Source organism: Bombus terrestris, chromosome 16 (assembly GCF_910591885.1).
Source record: "Bombus terrestris chromosome 16, iyBomTerr1.2, whole genome shotgun sequence".
In the NCBI taxonomy this organism is placed as follows: domain Eukaryota; kingdom Metazoa; phylum Arthropoda; class Insecta; order Hymenoptera; family Apidae; genus Bombus; species Bombus terrestris.
Genome location: NC_063284.1, coordinates 6,522,945 through 6,546,756, shown reverse-complemented (window position 1 = coordinate 6,546,756; position 23,812 = coordinate 6,522,945). Strand labels below are relative to the sequence as shown.

Below are 23,812 nucleotides of genomic sequence, written 5' to 3'. Positions count from 1 at the left end.
GCTCCGTTGATTGGTGGAATGTAAGAATGGCCGTTCCTACTATTTTAAATTCGAGTTAAGGAATATTTTATAATAGATTTATTCGAATAACAGATAGCTTTTACCTGAATGAACTATGTCTATTAATGTTACTGTTAATGGGAATCGTTTGAATATTCGCAGAGGAAGAATGGTACTATCTGATTTAGATCAAATTAAGAAAAATGAGCGTGATCGTCGACGAAGGTTACGTTTGGAGCAGGTACACATATTATGAATTATGTAAAAATTAAAAGATAAATTTAAAAAGTATGAAATAGAAATATGAGATGTATAATAATAATGAAGTACAAAGAAACAATCTTTATTTATTAATGATATAAATATAAGTTATTAAATACATACTTTGTATTGAATATTGTAACATTATAGTAATTATTTTATTGCATTAAAAGTAGATAAAATATTAATATGGTTGATGACAAGATTAATAATAAAAAGATTGGAAGAATCACTTAAGAAATTTGCACAGGTGCGCCAACAATCAAAAGAAATATCAGATAGACTTTTGAAACGTACAAAATGCATAGCTAAAGAGGAACTTAGAAAGCTTGAAAATAATGACAATTTAGGTTTGAAACAAATATACAATGGAAAAATCATGGAAGTTCAACAGAAATATCAAGAGGACATGGCAGATATTGGTCAAGCACATATGTCTGCTACATTAGAACCAGATCATGATACATTGATCAAGGAGCAATTTAGGAAGAATCAATTAGCAGCATTAAAAAGAGGAAAAGAAGCAATGAAGCAAATGAAAAATATTCAGCAGGTTTAATTTTGTTTTTTCATACATTTAGTTACATTGTAGAGAATTTTTATAAATATTCATACATTGTGCTAGAATAAAATTTATGAGTGATTAAATAAAATCTATGTAGACGGATAATACACAACAACAGCGTCAAGAAAGATTACATCAAGTGAGAGAAATAGAGAACTTTAGGTCTACAATGGTAGCAAACCTTCCCAAGAAAACAATATCTGAAGAAAATACTATATGTATATCTATTCAGAAAGAAACTGAAGAGAAAAATAAACAAGAAAAGATGTCTAAAAAGATGAAGAAACATGTTTGTAAGAAATCACCTGGGAAGACAAAAACCAATATAAAAGTATATTATTTCTAAATAACTTTGATATAACATCAGTAGAGTCAAGTATACATATATATATATATTGGAACTTTTTTATAGGTTGTAAGAAATGATATTAAGATAAGTTCTCCAGCTAAATCTCCAGTTAAGTCTGCAATTAAATCTCCAGTTAAATCCACAGTTAAATCCCCAGTTAAATTGAAGGCAAAAACAATAGAAGAAATTCAAGAAAATGATTCTCCAATTCTAGAACAGCAATCTACTCCTAACTCAGTTATAGAACTATTGCCTGCACAAACTGCACATGCTACTGAACTTAAGTTTGACAATAAAACTTCTGAACAAAAAGTACAAAATATTCGGATAAAAGATAAAACAACAAGGTATGTATTATAATACTTAAAATTAAAAAGAATATGATGTTTAACAAATATCTTGGATGTTAAAGGTATAATCCAGATGACTATGTACAAACAACTTCAGATTCTACTAATAGTGATAGTTCTAGTTCATTTAGTGATGATTCATCATATTTTTCTGATAGTGGCGAACAATATATAAACAGAGAAACAAAAACACCAAGATATGTAAAATGCCCAACTACTGATAAAGTACACTTATATGATCATAAAAAGCATCATAGTAATGTGTATGATCAACCAACTGGTGTAGTTGAAAAAATACAAGCATGGGATGAGGTTTGCAATGAGTAGTATAATAAATATTGTATTTACATTCTAGTCATATGATATATTAGCCATTCATGAAAATTTAAAAAGAAACATAAAAAAAGATTCATTGATATTAAACATGTGTTCACAGCCAAGTGCAATGGATTTGGCTCAAGAAATTGAACAAGCACAAACTGTTCAAACACGCGTATTAGAAAGTCGTAAACACAGCGCGAAGAAACGAGGAGAAGATGCAGTATTAAGAGAAAAAGTACGCCGGGATTATCAAACACTTATGCAACATCTAGATCAACTTACAACTGAAGAACGTAAATTAAAAGCCAGTCAAGTCGAACATTATCCGGTATATATCTTATTTTAACGTTCCAAGTTTCACCATATACATATGTCTCATTAATTACAATGTTTCTTCTTGCAATTTCTATTTAGAAAGATACATATGTACAGGAAGAACGAAGAAAAATGTTACGAGACCAACACAAAACGAAATTAAATCGTGCACTAAAAACGTTATTAAATGAAGAACAATGTACGTCGTACCCTGTAGAAAGACAAATTACTCTTACACCAAGAAAGCATGATAAAAACATAGATGATTGTGTTAATTGGGAAGAATCATGTTGCTTTAGTCAATGTACAGAAACTAGCAAAATTCCACAAAGCAAATGCAAAGAGAATGGAATCTCACGTGAAGAACAAATATTAGATATGTTAAAAAAGGTTGAAAGACAGAAGCGATTGTTATTACAAGAATTTGGAGCAAATTTACCAAACGACATTTTTAATGCATCTATAAAGCCCTTGTTTGAAAGAGATAAATCAGTTCAGACTCAGTCACCTACTCAAGTCGTGCCTATCCAAAAACCTATATCGCCAGAAATCACAGTCATAAATGCATCTTTTGATGAAAAAAGTAAAAAAGATAAAACAGAAGAAAAAAGTGATATATCTGTGAAAAAAGTAGAAATTGCTGTACAAACTATGACAGGAGATAAGAGTAGAGAAACTGTAGCTCAAGATAAAAGTACGCAAGTAGAATTGGTGCCACAGAAGGAAAGTGAATCTACTTCTGTTACTGATGAAATTAAGACAATTACAGACCATTACCCAATTGAACCAAAAATTACGGTTATTAGAGCGGGAGTAGACAGTAGCGAATCAACAAGTTCTGAGACAATAAACGGAATTACTGACATTGATGAAGAAAGCCCGGAAATAACGCACAGAAAGAAAAAGTACGTCATGAAAACATCGAAGCCAATTCCGACAAAAATATGTCACAAATCATGTTCAACTCGTCCATGCAAACCTTCGACTCCTACAAAGAAATATTCAAAATTTTTGTCGAAATCGCAATATAGCAGTCCAAGAAGGTGTACGAGTACGGAAGATGTGCCTAGTAAAAAGATTAGAATGTATGTGGATAAAAGTGGATTAAATATTAAAGTACAGCCACCTCCGGTTGCAGAAATTGCTGTAGATGTTAATACGCAAAGTACTCAGGTTTATTCAACGGGCACTCACGAACAACAACAGGTCACTACGAGTAAACAACAATGGATTCAATCCAAGTCAAAAAGAATTAAAATAAAGGATGTTTCAGACTCATCAACGTCTTTTGCTAGTCCACCACCAGTAAAGCCTAGAGATATATTTGAAGCGTTAGGCAATAATATCTCTATTCTCGAACTGTTAGATTCATCAACAAACGAAAGCTTAAGGCTTTTGAGGAGAGATGTTAGTCCAGTATCAACACCTGAAACCCCATCACCACGTACCATGAGGATGCCTTCAAATATACCTGATCTAGCTAGAATTAAAAAATTACTTAGATATCCATCCACAGATACTCAAACATATAATAATGATGATAATAATAATATTAACAACAAGTCATCGTCCACCAAAAATGATTATTCAACATCAACAGATATATCTCAACATCAGCAAAATGATCGTCCATTATCAAGAAAGATTAACGACGTATATTTGAAAGTTCCAGCTTCATTAGGATTTTGTTTATGTAATAATCCAGAATGTAAACAAGAACATACTAAATTTGATGAAATTCGTAATTATGCATTAAAAAATTGCCCACAGATATTACAAAAGTACGAAGATCTTCAAACTACGTGCGCTGAGAGAATAATTTCTTTGACACATCTTATTGAAAAAGTTCGAAATGAACAAAGAGGTACATTACTTCTATTAATTACTAACAATTAAGTAATGAAGTTTAAGGAGAGGAAAATTATTATTATATGATTTTGTTTAGGTATGGAAATGTCCATGATCGATCCATCTCGACTTGATGAAACCAGTTTGATGCAGTTACCTGAGCCACGAGAGAGGTCTGATCTGGAAAATGTTCATAAACTTGTAGAAAATATAGAAGCGATTCATAATCAACTTGCAAAAACATTAATCGAATCTCAAAGGATTATTAAAAGCAAGGCAATTAAAGAAGAACCTGATCAAATTAAAGAAACACAAACAACAATAACTCCAACAACCGATGATAATGTAATTTGCCCTGATGAACAAGAAATAAAAGTAGAAAAAAAAAGAGCCAAGCCAAAGATTATAAACGAGGAAAAAGTGAATATTCAGCTGAATAGATTCAAAGTACATAAATCAGCTCAAGTGTTAACATCAACACCAGAACATGATACTAAGCTGATGAAACATTATGAGGAAGAACTGATAGAAAAAATATCGAAAGAAATTTTGGAACAAAGTGAAGGTTTCAATAATAATAATTTAATTACATCAAAAGAAATTTCAACTATAAAACATTCCATACAAACTTCAACGGATAATGATGATTTTAAAAGTAATATTTCCAGAATAGAAAGAAATGATACAACTACAAGGAAACATTCTAATAAAGAGGTATAACTTATGTTTTTTAATTAGTAATAATAACATTTATATAATTAAATACAATATGATATACTGAAAGTATAGTACTACTGAATGGACCCCAATTTTTCATAACAAATCATAATGAATCGAATATGAAGAATACATTTTTTAAATAAACTTTTTTTCTGTCTGTTAGCACAACATTTTGTTACATAACTTATATATAATTATTTAGTTATTTATATATTGTCAATTATTATGTTGTTCTAGTCAAAAAGGATTAAAGATTTTATTCCAATGCTAACTGATATTCCAAAAGTATCGAAAGCTGTAGATAATTTAGCACATTCTAATGGAAGAAGTAAACCACCAGTGAGTTTACTTAGTGGGCCATATAGGTAAAATTTTATTTTTTTCATATTTTTTATATTTTCATAATTTAATCTTACATTTTTGGTACAATTATAATAAAATTGAATTCCAGGCCGGAAATTGAATCATCAGGTCATGAATTATCAACGATAATTGAATTCGACACGCCGGATACCGTAAATAAAAGTCATAATGCCAGAAGTCCATTATCAGCGAAGAAGGTAGCAGAGAGTCAAATAACGAAATCTACTGCTATAGTAAAGCCATCCGAACACATTGCTTCTTCGCTTAATTCACATAATCAACGTGCAGAAAAGTTGTGTAATTCTTCAGTTACAAAATTATCTTTAAAAGAGTTAGTAAAAGAGGCCTCGATATTTCTTGATTCACCTAAAACATCTAAAAATATAGGAAATCAAAATTTAATGGAAAGTAAAAACGAAGGAAGAGAAGGTATTGCCGAGGAGATGAACGATAGAAAATTACAGCGTAACACGGTTAATCAAAAATCATCGCAGATAGAGGAATTGCAGCTTTTTTATCCTAGTATTGATGCAAATAAGGAATGTAAAGATAATAAGGATAAAATCACATCTACAAGTTCAAATAGTTTTTCCGAATTATCGGGTGTTTCACAAATAGCAAGTACCCCATCTTCTACTATATTAAAATATGCATCATCTCCGGAAGAAATGGAAATTGCTCTTAAAAAACTTGGTCTAGGTTGGGCGATTACGACGTTGAAAAAAACACGCGAAGCAAGCGCTTTGAGCTCATCATCGAATTCTGATGCAACACCGATGAATACTGCTAAAAGAATATCACCTGTTAAGAAGCAATTCGATAGTAATTACGGTTTACCAGATTTTAGTGACGTGTCTTCGATATCTATTAAAGAAGCTAGTAAAAGTACAGAGCAAGCAGTTCTCTTAAAAGGTAGAACTTCTACACCAAAGCTACAAAACTCGAATTCTAATAGCGAGAGGACGAATTCAATTAACACAAATATATCTGAAAATTTTCAAGAACCTGACAATGGTTTAATAATTTCAAATATATCTCTTACGAAGACGAAATCTAGCATTAAAAAGTTAGAAAATCTATGATGTATTTTTATACTTTTATCTAGTAACATTTATTATAAATATTTAAAAATATACAATGAATTAGTGAAAAATCAGTTTAAAATTTTGCTTCTTGTCAGTACCATTGATTCACTGGTAGACTGCACCACCGTACACAAAGTAGAGCACTGCACTTATTTCATGTAATTCTACAGAGATAATTTCTGAGAATTTCAGCTTCAATTTAATTCCTGAATAGTTCAAGAATTCGCCTTATAGACCGAGAAATATAATTTTTTAAATTTCTCATAAAGGAATTAGTTCCGCGTTATTACGTTATTATTACGTTATAATGTATTACGTTATATAATATTAAGTTACATTGTGTTACGTTATAATGTATTACGCTATATAGTACTACGTTATAATGTATTACGTTATATAATATTACGTTACATTGTGTTACGTTATATTGTATTACGATATTTTATATTACGTTATATTATATTACGTTTTGCCCTTCGTACAAATACTGGGCAGAAGGCGTATGTTACCATGATCGCCGACGGATATAAAAACGGACATAGTGGGGATATCAAAAGATGACAAAGGAAAGCAAGTGGATCAACGGAGCAGTTGTGAATTGGTAGTCGTCAGTAGGAGTAGCGAGTCGAGAGTTGTGAAGTTGCTGGTAAAGCAAATAAATAAACTGTTGAACAAAGCGCCGAGTATTCATTAGGCACCTTTCACGTTCTACACCTCATTCATATTGTATTACGTTATATCGTATTACGTAATATTGCATTACGTCATATTGTATTATGTTATATAGTATTACTTTGTATTTTATTACGTAATAATGTATTACGTTATATCATAACACGCTATATTATATTACATTATAATGTATTACGTTATATTGTATTACATTATAATGTATTACTTTATATAGAATTACGTTATAATGTATTACGATGTAATGTATTACGTTGTAGTATATAACGTTATCTTGTATTACGTTATATAATATTTTGTTGTCCATGGATTGAACGATTTTTAAAACTTGCTTATAACTAAAAAACCGGGGAGAGAATATTCATATGAAACTAATCTTTATTAATCCCTTATTCTAATTAATTATTATTATATTAATTCATTAATTCTTTCTCTTCCTGTCCTAAAACTCTCATTTGAGCCTTTTAAAATTGAAAAATTGTGCCTAGCAACCGAATAATTTGGATTTTTTAATTTTGCCACCTATCAATTGAACATGATTAAATATTGCACATGTACACTTCAGTAGCAAATATCTTAACATTGAATGATGGAAACAATATAATTATTAAGGCATTAAGCAATAAGGGATTAAATAATGTGATCATTGAATTTGTTCTTTCGTGTTCTACAAGGATATCGAAAAATAAATATAAAATTCTATTTAAAAAAATGGTGATTACTTTGAAATACTGTTATTTCGTTCTAAGAAGTTTTTTCACATAATAATAAATAAGGCAGATATGTAGCAATAGCTTATTTTTAGGAAATATAAAATGATGAATTTTTTAAAATGGCATATATTTATTATCACTTCCATTCCAATATAGGAAAAATATATTTATATATATAACCTTTTTTGTACAATATCTCAAAAGTATAAAGGCTATGTATTTTTAATTGCAATAGCTGCTTTAATAATTCCTTTTTCTTTTTAATAAAAATATTGTAACATTTGGTGAATATTTCACTTTGTATATATCATTATTACATTATTAATATTACATAATAAAATAATTTAGTTTATCATCTCGTGTCTCTTGTATACCAATATTTATTACTTTGTAGTATTATACAGGTATATTACGCACGTTAAATGTAAAATTATATTTTAAATTTGTTATTGCACTCTTAACGAGTCCCAGAAAAATGTTAACGTTGCAATTATTTAACATTGTGATATAGAATAGATCCTTTTATACAAATACGTTAACTACTTATGTGTAATAAATACAATTAGTGCTTGTATGATTTTGTTGATGTATACAATTATCAATTAGTACTTTAAGCGATTATATGTATATCGTACAATTGCACGAAGATGATTATCGTTAACCTTTCTCATAAAGGCATATTTAAAAAAATTTTAACAATTTAAGTTATAAATATTCGTGACATAAATTAAATACCCTCATTCAACTCCATACATCACTCGAGTAACGTTTCTGTGAGTCCATTTTCTTGATGTAATCTGCAGCATCTGATTCTGACATTTTTCCTTTTTCCATTACAACTTTTAATAAAATATTGTGTACATCACGTGCCATATTTTTTGCATCTCTAAAATACAAACAAATATACATATATTTCACAAATATATCACGAATTACTACACAATTAAAAAAATATGTCTACATATATATGTTGCACATATTTTTGTTAATATGATTTTATACTAACCCACACACATAGATATGCCCATTTTGTTCACCGATAACTCTCCACAATTCTTCTTTATTCTTTTCCAATAAGTGTGTAACATATATTTTTTGAGCCTGCTCTCTACTAAATGCAGTATGTAAGATTAGAGTACCACTCTTTACGTACTCCTCAAGTTCTTTTCTGTAAAGAAAATCTTCATCTTTTTTTCTACATCCAAAATATAAAATAGTATCTCCAACTTCTTTTCCTAAAAGATTAAAAATGATACATTTATTTAATTTACGATTTATTTAAAGAAATACAGATAAATATAGAATTAACTTTTTTTTGTATTGTATTTACCTTCCTTTCTGGCAAAATCACGTTCTTGTATAAATGCTCTGAATGGTGCTATACCAGTACCTGGACCAACCATGATTATTGGAATCGACGGTCGGGTTGGTAAACGAAACTGAGATTTTCGCACAAAAATAGGAACATAACATGGTGGATCTGAAGGATGCTTTTCCTTTAACCAACTAGTTGTCACACCTTTGTTAACTCTACCTGTAGGTGTTTTATATTCCACTACAACTGCAGTAATATGGACTGATGTTATGTATAGCTGAAAATTAATCAAGAAATTGTTTTAGAACTCCTTAAAAAGTCTTATTTAATTGTAACAATAGAGAACAAAAAATTAAGAACTGTACTTTTTATATAAATTATACAATCTTATTATTTTACTATGTTTAAATATTTAATGTTATGTAATATTGCTTATATTACTCAATGTTCATATCAAATTCAAATTCAAGTTTACGCAGTAACTTACTGCAAAATAATTCCAACATACCTTGGGAGAAGAGGAAATCGAATAATATCGACATTGCAATCTTGGTAAAAGTTCACAAAGATGATCTAAGGCAGGCTTTAAACTAGGAATGTCTTCCAAGATATGTACAATATTTCTATTTTCTTGAACTACCCATTGCTGATATGCAGCTTTGCCTTCTGCGCTGGTTAACGCCATTAATTTTAATTTTTCTTTGTCGTTTGGATCAGTGCAATATTCCGCTAATTCCTTAAGAACGTGGGTGCGCGGATTACTAGTAATATCTAAGTAATGTGTCAAAGCAGTTCTGTAAGAACATGGACAAGGGAATGGATGCTTCTTTGTAGATTCCTCTGTAATATGTAAAAAAATTCACATTATAAAGACGCTAATATTAATTAAATTCATATTTAGCTTATTTCTAATTTACCATCTGTATTCGTAAGAGTGAACACTGTGTCTAGATGTACACCACACTTTTCTCCAATTTTATTTACTAGTTCTGCATTATTTACAGGGTATACTGCTAAATGATCACCAGCTTCATATCGCATTTTTGATCCCTCTATGTAAAATTCTATATGCCTACATGATCTTTCTGAAGTTGGACCATGAAGTTCACGGTTTTCGTGTACTGGAGCTAAATAAGGATTCTTTGCATCGAAAGGTCTGTAGAAATTAAATTAAGTTAGATAAATATTTTTATGATCTCGATATATTTACAAAGAGATAAATTAAACATACGCTCTTTGATTCTTAAATGAGTGAAGACGAGCTATTTCACCAGTGTAAATGCGTTCAGGTGGTATGTCAACGTGTTCAGTTAGCTTGTATTGTCTAATGCTAACATCTTCACCCGTACCTTCAATTCCAAAGAAGTCACAAACTGTTGGCCAAAACTTGTCCTTCCATGTGATGAAATCATCTTCTATACTATAATTATTTATTTTATATATTATTATTTATTGTATGTATATACATATATTTATTGTATATATATATAATTTTATATATTTTATTTTGAGGTTATCTTGTATAAATTTATACAAGTAACTTTAACATTTGAGATATGAAACTGTTTTTGGTATCTCTATAAACTTACTTGGCATCGTCATCTCCCAAACCAAGTTCGAAGACGCGTGTAGCACCAAGTTGCTCTAATCTACGATCGACATATATAGCTACCTCATTGTAATGTTCATATGTTTTATTTCCAAGACCAAATACCTGCAAAATAAAGCGAAAAGAATGATAAATAATAAATGAATATATACTTTTTATACTGTATGCAGTAATCGACGAAAATATTTGAATACTTATCATAGAAATATTGTATATATATTACGTATGTGTTATATAAAATATTTTAAAATTTTATTATAATGAGACATGAATAAATATATGAAAAATTTTAATAAAATATGTTTGCAAAATTTAATTGTAAAAATATAAACATCGGTAGACAAATTTCTAAATATTAGTTCATGTACCTTAGACGTTGGCGCTAAAACTAACATTGAAAAGCGCCGTTGGGTAGCGCTGTTGCATCTATAATGCTTCATCATCACTTGGAAGAATTTGTCGAACTTTTTTACGTTCATTGTCAAAATGTTTTTCGAGGAATGTTTTACAATTTACTAAAAAATTCTGCTGCTATTATAACCGTAATAATTACAATAAACAATTATTTTTCACAATAAAGAACACTATCACACGTTAATAAATGCTATCTATGTAGCTGCACACGTGACTGCTATGAAGTACTTATGTAACATTCCATTATTGTTACATAAATGAAAACTTTATCATAGAAAAAAGTAATTGATGATGTAATTTATAATGTAACATAGATTATTATAATATTTAATGTAATGCTCAATGTAAATGAACAGTATAACAGTACTCTGACCTTATACTAATCTAATGCTATAACCATGTGAAAAGATATACAACGCCCTCTAACAACACAAAAATAAGTTCTAATTTACTTTTGCTTAAAATGGCTTAAATTATATTTTACATTTGCAACATACTATATTTTACTTGTTATTTTAAATTATGATTACAAATATGCACACATTTGCACGATTGTACTATAATTTTAAAAATGTATTTTTAAAATTATAGTATAAAATGTATGTAAATTATGTATTAAATGTTATTACATATCTATATGTAATACTAGAACCATATAATTATAATTTCAACTTCAATATTAGATATAAAATACTTACAGCATAATTTAATCCATTTAAATCAGCATCTCCATTTTTTAGCCAATCAACGAATTCCATAGCATTGTCCGTAGGATCACCCTCTCCATATGTAGCTAAGCAAAATACTGCTAAACTGTTTGGAATTGTTTTCAAGTGTATTAACTCTTCCTGTTATAATAAATTACAATTATTTAAGATCACGAATAAATGAATAACATAACGAAGCATCAAAGTAATTTCTCTTTTGATTTACTTAATTTATACTTGAATTCTACTACATATTATTATTGGCTTATTTATTTTATACTTGAATTTTATTACTGAATTTATGTCGATAAATTCTAATGACAATCAAATATTTAGTGGAATTGAGATATAATTTAAATTACGTAAATCAAAATATCAATGAATATTAAGTGTGATAAAGATAACTGAATATTAAGTATAAATGGAATTAATCAATTTTCTACGAAATTTAATTTAATGTTCTAACTATATAAATAATTTTTACTGAAATTAATTAATCTGACAAAAGAAAATGCTACTTCTTAAATGAAACAAAGATTAAGATTAGTAGTTTGTATTTCTGTTTTAACAAATAAATCAGTACCATATCACATTCTTCAGGATCAGCCACCATGCCTTTCATTTTATACCGGATGCCTTCTTTGGCCAGTCTACCGGCAAATTCTTCACCGGTTCCGGTTTGACTACCGTAAAATACTACTAAACTTCTCCCAGAAGCCTTCAACTTTTTTATGAATGAATTTTCTGATGTTTGTACCGCAGGGAACATAGTTGGCCTGTAACAAAAAATTTATTACGATATTCCGCCATAGGTCCTCTATAACAGGGAATTCGCATAATGCAGGGCGTATCTCCCATGTTATATGAAAGATACTACATACTGCACTTATAGTATTGTACATACTTATAGTTATATATATGATTATATTAACAATGGTTAAGTGTTATTCGAATTTTATAGATTTTTCTCTGCGAGTCGTAATAGGTTTAAATATATTAGGTCATCCCATAAGTTCGCGCCGACTTTTGTGTATACATTTCATGTGTCGATTTCTAAACATACGGCGATAAGGGGTCAATGCACTTGAAAAATAGGAAGAAGTTGTACAACAAGAGGGGGATTACATTTTTTCATGAAACTGAAAGGTATGTAAACAATCTTAACATATATAACCGCTCGAAAACGGAACGAATTTATGGGATGACCTAATACCATACCATAACATTTAATTAACGCAAAACATATCATTTACACTACTCAAAAATGTTTAGTCCATAATATTTATCTTGTTTTAATTATTCGAAAAAATTTAGCAACGCGAGTCACCGATATTCACTGTGTCAATCAATATGTTAATGATATTAGTAATAATAATTCATTATTACTGGATGGAATAGGATTTCGAGATGGCCGCGAATTCTTCTTGTTTGTTTCTGCGCATCAACCACCATAGTGCAGCCAATAAAAGGGCAGTGAGCAGTATGATGTCGAGGGTGTTGAAGAGTGGTTCCTCAAGAACCTCTGTCTTGTCCTCCATCTCCAGCACCGGAGAACCTGCCATTCTTATTGCCTTTGGTTGTAGCGCGCCCGCAGTCTGAAACAATACAAAAAGTTGTCACATTAATTATCATAATTTAGTTAGTTAACTAATTGGCTCTATTAATATTAAACAAGTAATCAAGATTTTATTTGATATTTTATTATTCCGGGGGAATCCATACATTTTGAAATATTGACTGAAAAATTAATATTCTTTAAGATATACAACGAATTATTAACTTTAGACAGATTAAAATAATCCAAATTTCTTCTAGAAAGGTGATAATGTTTCTATATGTATTCATGGATATTTGGCATATTTTATGATAGCTTTGTGGCTAATATTTTACTATAACTGAAATTTACATATTTTGGAATCCCTTTGATTAGTAATATCGTACATGGTAATTCATTATTCTAATTTAAAAAAGAACTCACTATATCATTTGATGCGTCATTTAAAAACATTCAATTTTATTTTATGAATTTTTTTCCTATTTTCAAATCAACTCAGAGCGACTCAATTAACATTTACAGGACTGCAGGTTGTGTAAACCAAATAAATGTCATAGTTTAATAAATTTCATTTAGCTCGTAGAGTCACTTAATAAATTGGCGTTAAAGTCAGAAAAATATAATCTAATTTAAAAATATAATCTAGTTTCATTTGTCACTAACGACTGCAGTAATATACAACACGTAGTAAATTTATGACTTGGATTTATTTATTCCTAGATACTGAAACTCACTGCGTAATTACTTCAAAATAGCATATAGTCAAATAAAATGATACACTATTTAACACTTTGACTGCTATATTGGTCATATATGACTGGCCATGATTTCTTCTGTGATGCCACGGAGGTCATTGGTGACTGGAGCGGACCTTGAACTTCTTACAATTGTAAAAATTGTATAAAAATTGACAGTTAGGGCATTTTGAATATAATCGATAAATAGAAGGTACTTTGAAATAAGAAGTGCCCCATTGAACAATTAAACATTTTTATTAGAACAGCAATAAAAAAAAAATGAGAACAAATCTTGCATCTAACGGTGCACTGTGTTTGCATCCATATATTTGAGGGGTCATCTAAGAATATTATTATAAACACACCTTAGAAAATAATCGTAAATGCTGCTTTATAATCATATAATTGAAGTGTGTACATGCCCTACTATTATATATATAATAGTAAGTAATATATATAATAGTAATAGTAATATATATATATATAATATATATATATATGAGCAAATGAATAAGCAAATACTGTTTACTAATATCTTCTACACGTTTCAACAATATATTCTGGACGTTTTGCTTACAACGAAATAATGAATGTGAATGGTTTGTTGAGATAAACGAAACCTTATTATAATATGTCGCTATTAACTATTACCAAGACGTCACGGTGGTCAGCAATGACCACCAATAAGATAATCGCTCCATTCGGGGAGAATGTTGTCTTACATCATCAATTTATTATTATTTTGCAACTATATATTTTGAATAACAAAAATACTCCCGTGGCATCCTGAGAGAAACATGTGATTTCGGCGTGGTGGTCAGTATCAGGCAATTAACATTTCATGAAATTTACAAATATCTGAATATTATAACCTGCGGTGAAAAATATACTCATATGAGATTTTTAATTAAAAGTGAAAAAGCATAAATATGAAACTAACGAAGTCTGATTTATCTAACGACTGATTTAAAGCGAATGATTAACAAAATGATATGCGTGAGCGGTCGTTATCGAGATGAGTAAGCATTTTCGTATTGGTGGAATTTGACAATTATAATTTTACCGAGGGCATCGTTCAACATCTAAGTCATCGATCTTTCCTGCAATCTACGTGACTACCTGCATAAATTATATTTGTCTCGTGGTAATAAATAATACATACGAAGGAACCACGAAAAAAAGGGGAAATATCAATTTTAACGAATTTCGAGTTTCATGTTTTTTTGTACGTTCTGGCGTATGCTCTTTACCACTGGATATATCGCATTAATTTGAATAAACATTTTTCGAGTTTTATAGTAGTTACATAATAAATTTAGGTATACAACATACTTTTCACTTTGTACAGTTTAATGCCAGAATTATATGTACAAGTTGAAAATGATGTAGAATAAAATGAAGAATAAAGTTAAATTATTTTGATATAATATCTGTGAGGAAATATGAGATTGTGATATTATATATTGAAAAATAAATTTCCGTTTATTGATAAATTCTTCAAAATTGACATCGCCCGTTTCTCTTCTGGTCCCTTCGTATATTTGCGTGAATAAATGGAATGTTTTGTTCGCATAAACACAAAATGTTATTCACATAAAATGTATTTATGTATAAAATGTGACAGTGGTTAAAACAGTTATCAGATAAACTTTTGAGACGTGCAAACTGAAAGAAAGACTGAAAAACCTTGAGAATAATGGCAATTTAAATTTGAAGCAAATTTACAAGGGAAAGATCATGCAAATTTACCAAAATGTATCATATTAATGACTCAGCAAACAGAACGCAAGTAGCGTAGTAATAAACTGTGTATCAATGTATCTGATAACAATATCAGACTATCATATGATTATAGTAGTTATATTATCAGTGGATCTAATGAAAATGATTTTTTTAAAGTAACAATGTTGCTCTTATGTTTACGATACTTTATGGTGCATATAGTAAAATTTATAATAGCCAACAAATTAAAAAAACCGCATTATTAAAAATTTAAGACAAAGATTATTTAACATAATATTAACAATTTTATTTCTATTTCAGTGCTTGTTTGGCTTCTGAAAAAGATTCCTGACATAGTTGTAATGGCAATGAACTCTTTATATCGTCATATTTAGTGATATCCTAGCATCTATATGTTACAACAGATCTTTCTACGAATATAACAGAACAATTTTGCCCAGTAAAGATATTTTTTGTATTCAGTATTGTATTCAGATATATTCGCGTAGTTTGCGTCAGAAATTCATGGATTCGACCTACGAACTTTTCACGTCATAATATAGTTAGCCGCATGATATCAAAAATTCTTGTTGATTAGATATGTACTTGAGAAAATATGAATTTACGTAATTTAATTTTTATATCCACGTATTTCAATACAATATCCTCAACTACAATGTCCAAAATGTCGATAAAGCCGCTATATTTTTTGGTGAAATCTTATAATTATTCCATTCTAACAACGAGCGTGTGTACGATACCATTTTGAGAACAAATAAAAGAGAAATATACATATCGATTGCGGTAACAATAGAAGTGACGTTTACACGCACGCACACACACACACGTTAAAATATAATTTAACAGGAAACAAAATACAAAATTTCTATAAAGCTACACGCTTTTTAAATAGGTAAAATAAAACTTAAATAACAAGTTTGTGTAATTGATATGTCTCAATGCGTAAACCGGGGCGTTATCATTTTGATAAATAAAATTATCATCTTCAATTACTTCTGTGAATGGTATTAAAATCATTTCTACATATATGTTTCTTTTCCAATTTTTCAAAAATGGTATCATACACATGCGTATAGGATAACACACTGAACAAAAAATTACATTCTTGTTAAAATAATTTATATTTGAAATTATATTTATTGAAATGATTTGTAGTTAAAAGTCTTTGCCACTGCTTTTTATGCAGGTGGAACTTGTTTTTTTATATTAAAAGTGACCTCATACAAGATAAGAACAATAATAATGATGTACATAGATAAAATATATATTCTTCCTATATCACGTCTTTTCCCAGTAATCTTTATTTATGGAAATTATTTATGGTATGCATACAAATTTCCTTGTGACTCACTCTACACTTAAAACCAACTTTTTTTTAATATTCAAGATCCTAAAAAATCTGGAATAATTTCGAAAAGTTGAATTTGTTGTAAAATTCCCAAACTATACGCTTCAGTTTGTATAGATTATTTATGCATTTTATATTATTTTATTTTATCCTATCTGAACTATTTTGTTATGTATTTTATGTTATGTATTACAACATATCTCAAATGTTATATAATAATTTCATCAATCTTCATGATAGCAATTCGGCAAATAAAAACTACATTCGTCAACTGAATTTGCCTATCAAAACCGTTCGAACGTAATAGTATCATTACAGTCACTTGACACAATTAAAAATTCTATTCGCATAGATGAAAATGACCTCGGATCACTTTATTGTTTTCCCTTGATATCGCTAAAACAATCTTAAAAAAGAAATAATATCAAAGATTTTTATCAGGTAGTGATAGATTTGTTCAGTTTATAATTTACTGATAAATGATTGTATTTAGATCAATACTGTGATAATTCGCTGTCACATGAAAGAAATTGTCTATTATATTGGATAAACATCTTTTAGATTGTAAAATTAATCATACTGATTTTTGTTAAATATTTGCTCAATTTTTTGAGTAGAAGAATCAAGTACCCTTTGTGCTGAAATCGGAATATCATAACTGACTAGTCAATCTTATTTAAGATAATTTAATAAACGATAAGAAGTTGTATCGAGAAATAATATTTTTGTAATATTATTGCAATCATTCTCCAATAAGAAAATTTGGAAGATGAAAGTTTTAGACATCAGTTGTGTGCAGTTTCAATATTGTTTCCAATGAGGAATTACATATATATGCTGTCTCATACGGAAGCATGGTAGAGCTTAACTCAGCAATAATTATAGTTAATGCTTTCACTCGTAATATTGCTTTAATCAGGTCACGAAAGAGCTCACTATAATAAAATAAAAATATTCATTAATTTAGTAGATAAAATTGTAAGTACTTTCAACATAACATTTAGTTGAAAGGTATTTAACCATAAGAGTTAAATAAATTGCGAAACGAATTGCTATCAAGATTACACATTATTTATATAAATCGATTCGACTACCATATGAAAAATTAATCTCCCGTAGCGTAAAAGAGAACTGAGAAGATTTATGACAATTGGTGTATGTGTGTGTGTGTGTGTAAATATGTCGTTTCTCTAAGTATCGTCTTCCTTCAGCTGCTATTTGCAAGTCTGCAATTGAACAGTTACCGAGATATTGGCTCACGCAATAGGTTACGTGATTCACCTTAAAGAATAGTAGAATAGACCAATAAGACAGACATTTTTCCACTTTGTCGTCTCGTTGAATTTATTTTAAACGCTACAATAAAAACAAATAGTATGATAAGGATTCATTTTTAATTAGAGTATCTTATCCTTCATGCATTACTAATCTCTTTATTTAATTACTCTTTATTTAATTATTTCTTTATCTATATATTTAGAAGTTGAAATTACCTATATTAAGTTTTTTATTAATACGTTCTAAAAAGAGCGAATTATCTTTATTATCTATTTATCATTTATTTTATTATCTATATTATGTACTAACTTGTTAAATATCTGTATTGTTGGTTAACAAAATGTTTTATTTCAATTAAGACGACATCATTGTATAATATTTCTTTCGTTATAAATAATATACTACTTCATTAATTTACATGCAATTTTAAATATTATCCATTTAATGCTAAGTTAATAAAAGAGTACATAAGAACGTTTTAATTTAAAACAATATTGTCTACAGTTTTTTAATAATTAAATGCGACAGACATCCTAATTTATTTACAGAGGATCAATTCCGTAAAAACAGCAATAAAGTTTAACAACACAAGAAAGAAAATTAAGAAAATTAATAATCTTGTCGAAATGTAATAACTAAAATTGTTATCAATTATTAAATATCAGTCAAAGTTTCAAATTTAAAATCATAATTGGATTATTATTATCATAAATTAAACGAATACAAAGATTGAAAACTTCAAAATGGTTAACTTGTTATATATAAAGAACGAGCATATCACAGCATCATCTATTTCAATCATTTCAATTTTTTGCAAAGTTTTTTATTTCAACTTTAACACTGTTGTACAATTTTTTTTTATAAAATAAAATTAATAGTAATAAATATCAGTTGATGTATGCCGTTAACGAAAAACGACTCTAAAAGCATCTGCTCGTGCTTAAAAAAGTATTTCCATATTGTTTATTAAAACTAATAAACACTAAATGCATGTAAGAACATTTGATGAAAATCACCATACGCTAGTATAAATAACAGATGATTAGAAATATTTGTTGTTATGATTAGAAATAATTGTTTGTTGTGTGAGATGATTAGAAACATAGTTAATGTAGTTAACATAAAATATTAAAAAAGGAAACCATGAAATATTTCTTTTCAATTATATTGCAAATATTTAACTGCAATATACTTCTTGTTGGATCTAATAATAATAATACATAGTAATAATAATGGCAATAATAATAATAGTTGCTTATCTTCTTTCTGTTATTGCGACCTTATGTAGTGGATACAAAGATTTTTCTCATTTTATACTCCTATATTCTAATTACAACCATCCTTAAGTCCACTTACTTAAATAAAAAGCTCCAATATAAATAAATATAAAAATAATGTAGGTCTACAAGGAAACTTAAAGATAATCTCAAGCTCGCCATGTATACTTCTCGTTATTAATTCGTGTTTATCATAACAATAAATAAGGAAGCTTATCATATTTCGAAATGAATTTTTCAGTGGTTGATGTTTCCAAATTCATAACATTTTTTATTTTGCCTAATAAAATGTTTGTAAAATCTTAATTCAACTGAAAAAAATTTTTCAACTCGACTGAATAAAGTTAGGTTATATCCTTATGATAATAGATTCTCGATCTAGACTGTTAGCACTTAGCATACTAAAGAAGTTTTCTCTGTATCTCACGCGCACTCAATGCTTCTCATTCTAACTTTAAAACTCATCCAGATGCAAGCGAGCTATAGAAAAAAAGATAATCGTTAATTTCACGAGAGATCGCTTGCGAGCTTAGATCATTCAAATAGCTGTAGAGATAACTAGACTGCGGATTTTTATACAAGTTTATACATATATATTCTTTTTTTAGAAAAATCTAGGGATTTGCTGCATTTATGAAAAGATTATGACAGATTTACGCATTTAATCCGTCTTTGCGCCATTAAATTTTGCATAAATAAATCGCCTGCCAGGATATAACATTTCAAATTAATGCTAACTAAATGAGCAGGAAAATAGTAAATACACAATGTTCATGCGCTTACCGGTAAATCCATGCTGCCAAAAGACGTTGCGATGCCTCGTATCGATAAATAGGAGAAGTTATTAAACTAGAGCGAGTTCTCAACGCGACGATCATGCACGATCCGTTTCGGGACGACACAACATGCTCGCGCCACAACGAACACGTAACTACCAGCACGTTCGAGACACGCTGAACTGATGCACAAGCAAAACGAAACGAAAAATCAGCGAGTCATTGTCGACCAAGCTTGTGTTTGTAGGATGTATATGTATCTACAGAGTGTCCCTCGCAATTGGGATTATTTGTTATCATATGGTACATATATGATACATATATTATCGAACATGTCCAATGCGCATAAATATTTAAACATTCGCAGATTATTGCAATGACAAAATATACTTCAAATAAATCACGTTAATCTATTTTTCTATTTTTTTTCCGTCTATTTTTTAAATTAATTAAATTAATTTTAATTCTAATTTTCACCTTTGATCTTATTTCGGGCAATCATACACAGTTACTAGATATTAATAAAAATAAGTAGTTGATATTAATCAGTATAAATAAAAAAAGAATAATTAAGGTGGATAAAAATTACTTTTACGGGAACACTTAAATTAAGTAACTTTATGTTGAGATCTTGGAATGATTGAAAAATACCCAATATCTTTTCGCTAAATCGCTTCAAATATCCAAATATTTACATATGCAGTCTTATCTATAATTGCTTCGAGCAGTGTTGTATCGGTCTTAGGTTGTATCAATGTAAATATCATATAGTAATCACATTGTTATATTAGCACTGATACGTTAAAGACATCATTTACCAATTGTCTGAAACACCCTATACAGTATTTGTACACGAATCTACGTGAAGTAGCATATTGGGTACGTACACAGTGACACAATACGTATGTATGTACTTACATTTCCGTATTATATACACTTTAATAATGTTCGATCGTAACACGTTCGTGCAACTGATTGCTGTTCTCTTGTTGTCGTTTTCTTCACATAGTAATTAAATTTCTTGTCATAAGGCTCGCATGGTTTAAATCGAGTTCATTTGAAAACGCTTACATAACGTGCGTGAAAATGTTATCGATAGACTAGACAGTTCGTTCTCTTGCAGCATGACGGCAGATTTTTCCCCGATTCCCCCACTTTTATTTCTAACAGGTCCACTGCCCTCTGAAATTGTTCCAAAATAAGATCCTTATCATTGAATAATTTTTTAACTGTTATTTAAAAATGAGGTTGCGTTTTTTTAGATTACTTAAGTTAGAATAAGTATGAAAACTCTATGTTCGACCTTGAGATTGGAAACGACAAATGATATTAGCGAAATAGAAACATACTTTGGTAAATATTATTCAACAACTTTCGAATATAAAAAAAGCTTTCTCGTTAAGCAACGATACAAAGTGGGTCAACGATATATAAAAATAATGTACATGCATAAATGTATAATGTAATATGTAATATGTATAATATACCATTGTTTTATATTATGTTCATTGATAAGACAGTTGGCCGAGAAGGAAAAGTTTAATTATATATCAAATATGTGCAATTACATTGATATTTGTTTCTGAGGACAAAGCGAATTTATCTACTAACCTTCATCGACTACACGTATACTGTTACATTGTATAATTCATGATAAGATACTTAACAAATGTTCTGTGTTTTGTGATTAATTTTCTGCTTTTAAATAAGAGCATTATTAAATATCAATTAATAGTTGATTTAGTGTTTTATAATTAATTAATAGATTAAAGCAGAATTGTTCCATTCCAATTTCATTGATATCATTAATTCAATTCTGCAAACTGTATCATTTGTATGATATCATATGTATGATATCATTTATATCGATTTTGTGACGAAGTAGAAAGCTGAGGTACCAGTATTTTGCGAAAGTATTAACGCGGTAAAAATCCAACAACATAAACGAACAACATGCATAAATTTATCTCGCCGGAGAAAGTGAAAGGTAACAAGAAAACTGAATCGTTGCAGTTGTAAAAATTTCACTGTAAAAATTTCACATCAAATATAGTTTGATGTTCCATTATATGACGCTCGGTAGTCAGTATTAATGAAACAAGCTCTATTTAAAATTATAAGAATAATTTTCTGGATTATTAAGTGATAACTCAACTTTATTCAATCCTTATCATTGATCATTATGTATTCCAAGGAAGAAGTATGTACTTTTTCTTTCGCCTTATTCACGATTAAGGAATATAGGATGTTTTATTTACTTATGTTAGCATCTTCCTATTTTTAGACGTGAGTTATCATGTTTTTCTTAATTTTTCTTAATTTATTTTTCGAGTTACTTATTATTTGATCGTCTGCATTTATATTAATATTATTTATTATTATTCATACCAATAAACAAGCGTTTAATGATATTCGTCAAACGATTTATACATTACATGAAATCAAAGGATGAAGCAAATAAAGAAGATAATTCGTAATCAACCTGTGATAATGTTGATTATTTATGACCTACGTAACATGTTACTTTAATCCGGTTTGCATACAGAATACGATACGCATGCAACGCAAGTCATTACAACAGCGATTGTCATTTGTGTCGTCTAACATTAGAATCGATTAACTATGAACGACTGAACAGTGAACATTTTGATAGAATTAGTAAGACTGAACATTGACCTTCTTCATAGTGAAGATCATTCAAAGATTGTTCAATCGAGATTCTTTAACTAGTGAACTACGACTATGATCTGACAAAGAATGACTTTGAAATACTTACATAATACGTGTGGTATAAATGTAAGATTGAGAATGTCTTCTCGACATTATTTCTTCAAATCCTTGAGATCGTAATTCTTTTGAAAATTTTAGCATTTATTTATTTTAATACGACTACGTTGCTGTAATAAATGGAGCCAGATTGCCATATTTTGTTAACAATGTTTTTATTCTATATTTAGGAGAAGAGACCGAAGATTATTTGGTTATTACAAAAGAAGATCGCGAATCAAAACAGATTGGAAACTCCTAAGTTATGAAATATATTCGATATCGAAGCTCTATTGTATAAATATTTGAAAATATCTGTTCAGGCTACAGTGAAAAATTGATAAGCAGTATTCTAAGTTCCAAAATCATTATAGCAATTTTAAACAATTTTATTGATTGTTAATTACTAGATGTAGTTGTTAAGTATATATAATAAGCGTTTTATAGGTGGATATGCAATTTTGCCCGTTTTCAACTGAATAAGTTATGTGTTAAATAGCATTTGCTTGGACATTAATACACACTTTACTAATGTATATAGCTTCCTGAACAACATTTATTTCATAATTTTATTTGATTATATCATATATGATTTCATTTTTTTTACTTTCACTGTAAAACTATAACTATGAAGTTTTAATCAACTTTTTTATGAGATTGATTATTAATTAATTCATTGCTTGATTTCACCTATAGAAATTTCGATG

The 23,812-nt window shown here is 28.9% G+C and overlaps 2 protein-coding genes and 1 long non-coding RNA gene across 4 annotated transcripts; 1 reads left to right on the top strand and 2 right to left on the bottom strand.

Moving 5' to 3' along the window:
• Window positions 1–19: 19 nt before the first annotated feature.
• LOC100645471 lies at window positions 20–6,256 on the top strand. The gene is made up of 10 exons (XM_012317772.3): window positions 20–241; window positions 512–814; window positions 924–1,157; window positions 1,239–1,522; window positions 1,588–1,837; window positions 1,962–2,174; window positions 2,261–4,025; window positions 4,107–4,723; window positions 4,967–5,094; window positions 5,181–6,256. The coding sequence occupies exons 1-10, from the start codon at window positions 116–118 to the stop codon at window positions 6,172–6,174; spliced, it is 4,914 nt and encodes a 1,637-aa protein (XP_012173162.3). The 5' UTR covers window positions 20–115; the 3' UTR covers window positions 6,175–6,256.
• On the bottom strand, window positions 5,106–6,414 carry LOC105666629. The gene is made up of 2 exons (XR_001099443.3): window positions 6,276–6,414; window positions 5,106–5,467 (listed from the first exon to the last, which is right to left on the bottom strand). It is a non-coding gene; the product is annotated as an uncharacterized LOC105666629 (long non-coding RNA).
• Window positions 6,415–7,942: 1,528 nt separating this feature from the next.
• Window positions 7,943–20,514, bottom strand: LOC100652262 (NADPH--cytochrome P450 reductase). 2 transcript variants are annotated; one of them, XM_012317771.3, is made up of 11 exons: window positions 20,347–20,514; window positions 13,012–13,220; window positions 12,209–12,401; window positions 11,617–11,766; window positions 10,485–10,609; window positions 10,127–10,315; window positions 9,813–10,051; window positions 9,404–9,735; window positions 8,911–9,172; window positions 8,587–8,815; window positions 7,943–8,466 (listed from the first exon to the last, which is right to left on the bottom strand). In XM_012317771.3, the coding sequence occupies exons 1-11, from the start codon at window positions 20,356–20,358 to the stop codon at window positions 8,322–8,324; spliced, it is 2,085 nt and encodes a 694-aa protein (XP_012173161.2). In that variant the 5' UTR covers window positions 20,359–20,514; the 3' UTR covers window positions 7,943–8,321. The 2 variants fall into 2 exon arrangements, with proteins under 2 accessions (XP_012173161.2, XP_048269143.1); XM_048413186.1 differs by lacking the exons at window positions 11,617–11,766; window positions 12,209–12,401; window positions 13,012–13,220; window positions 20,347–20,514 and adding an exon at window positions 10,873–11,021.
• Window positions 20,515–23,812: the final 3,298 nt, after the last annotated feature.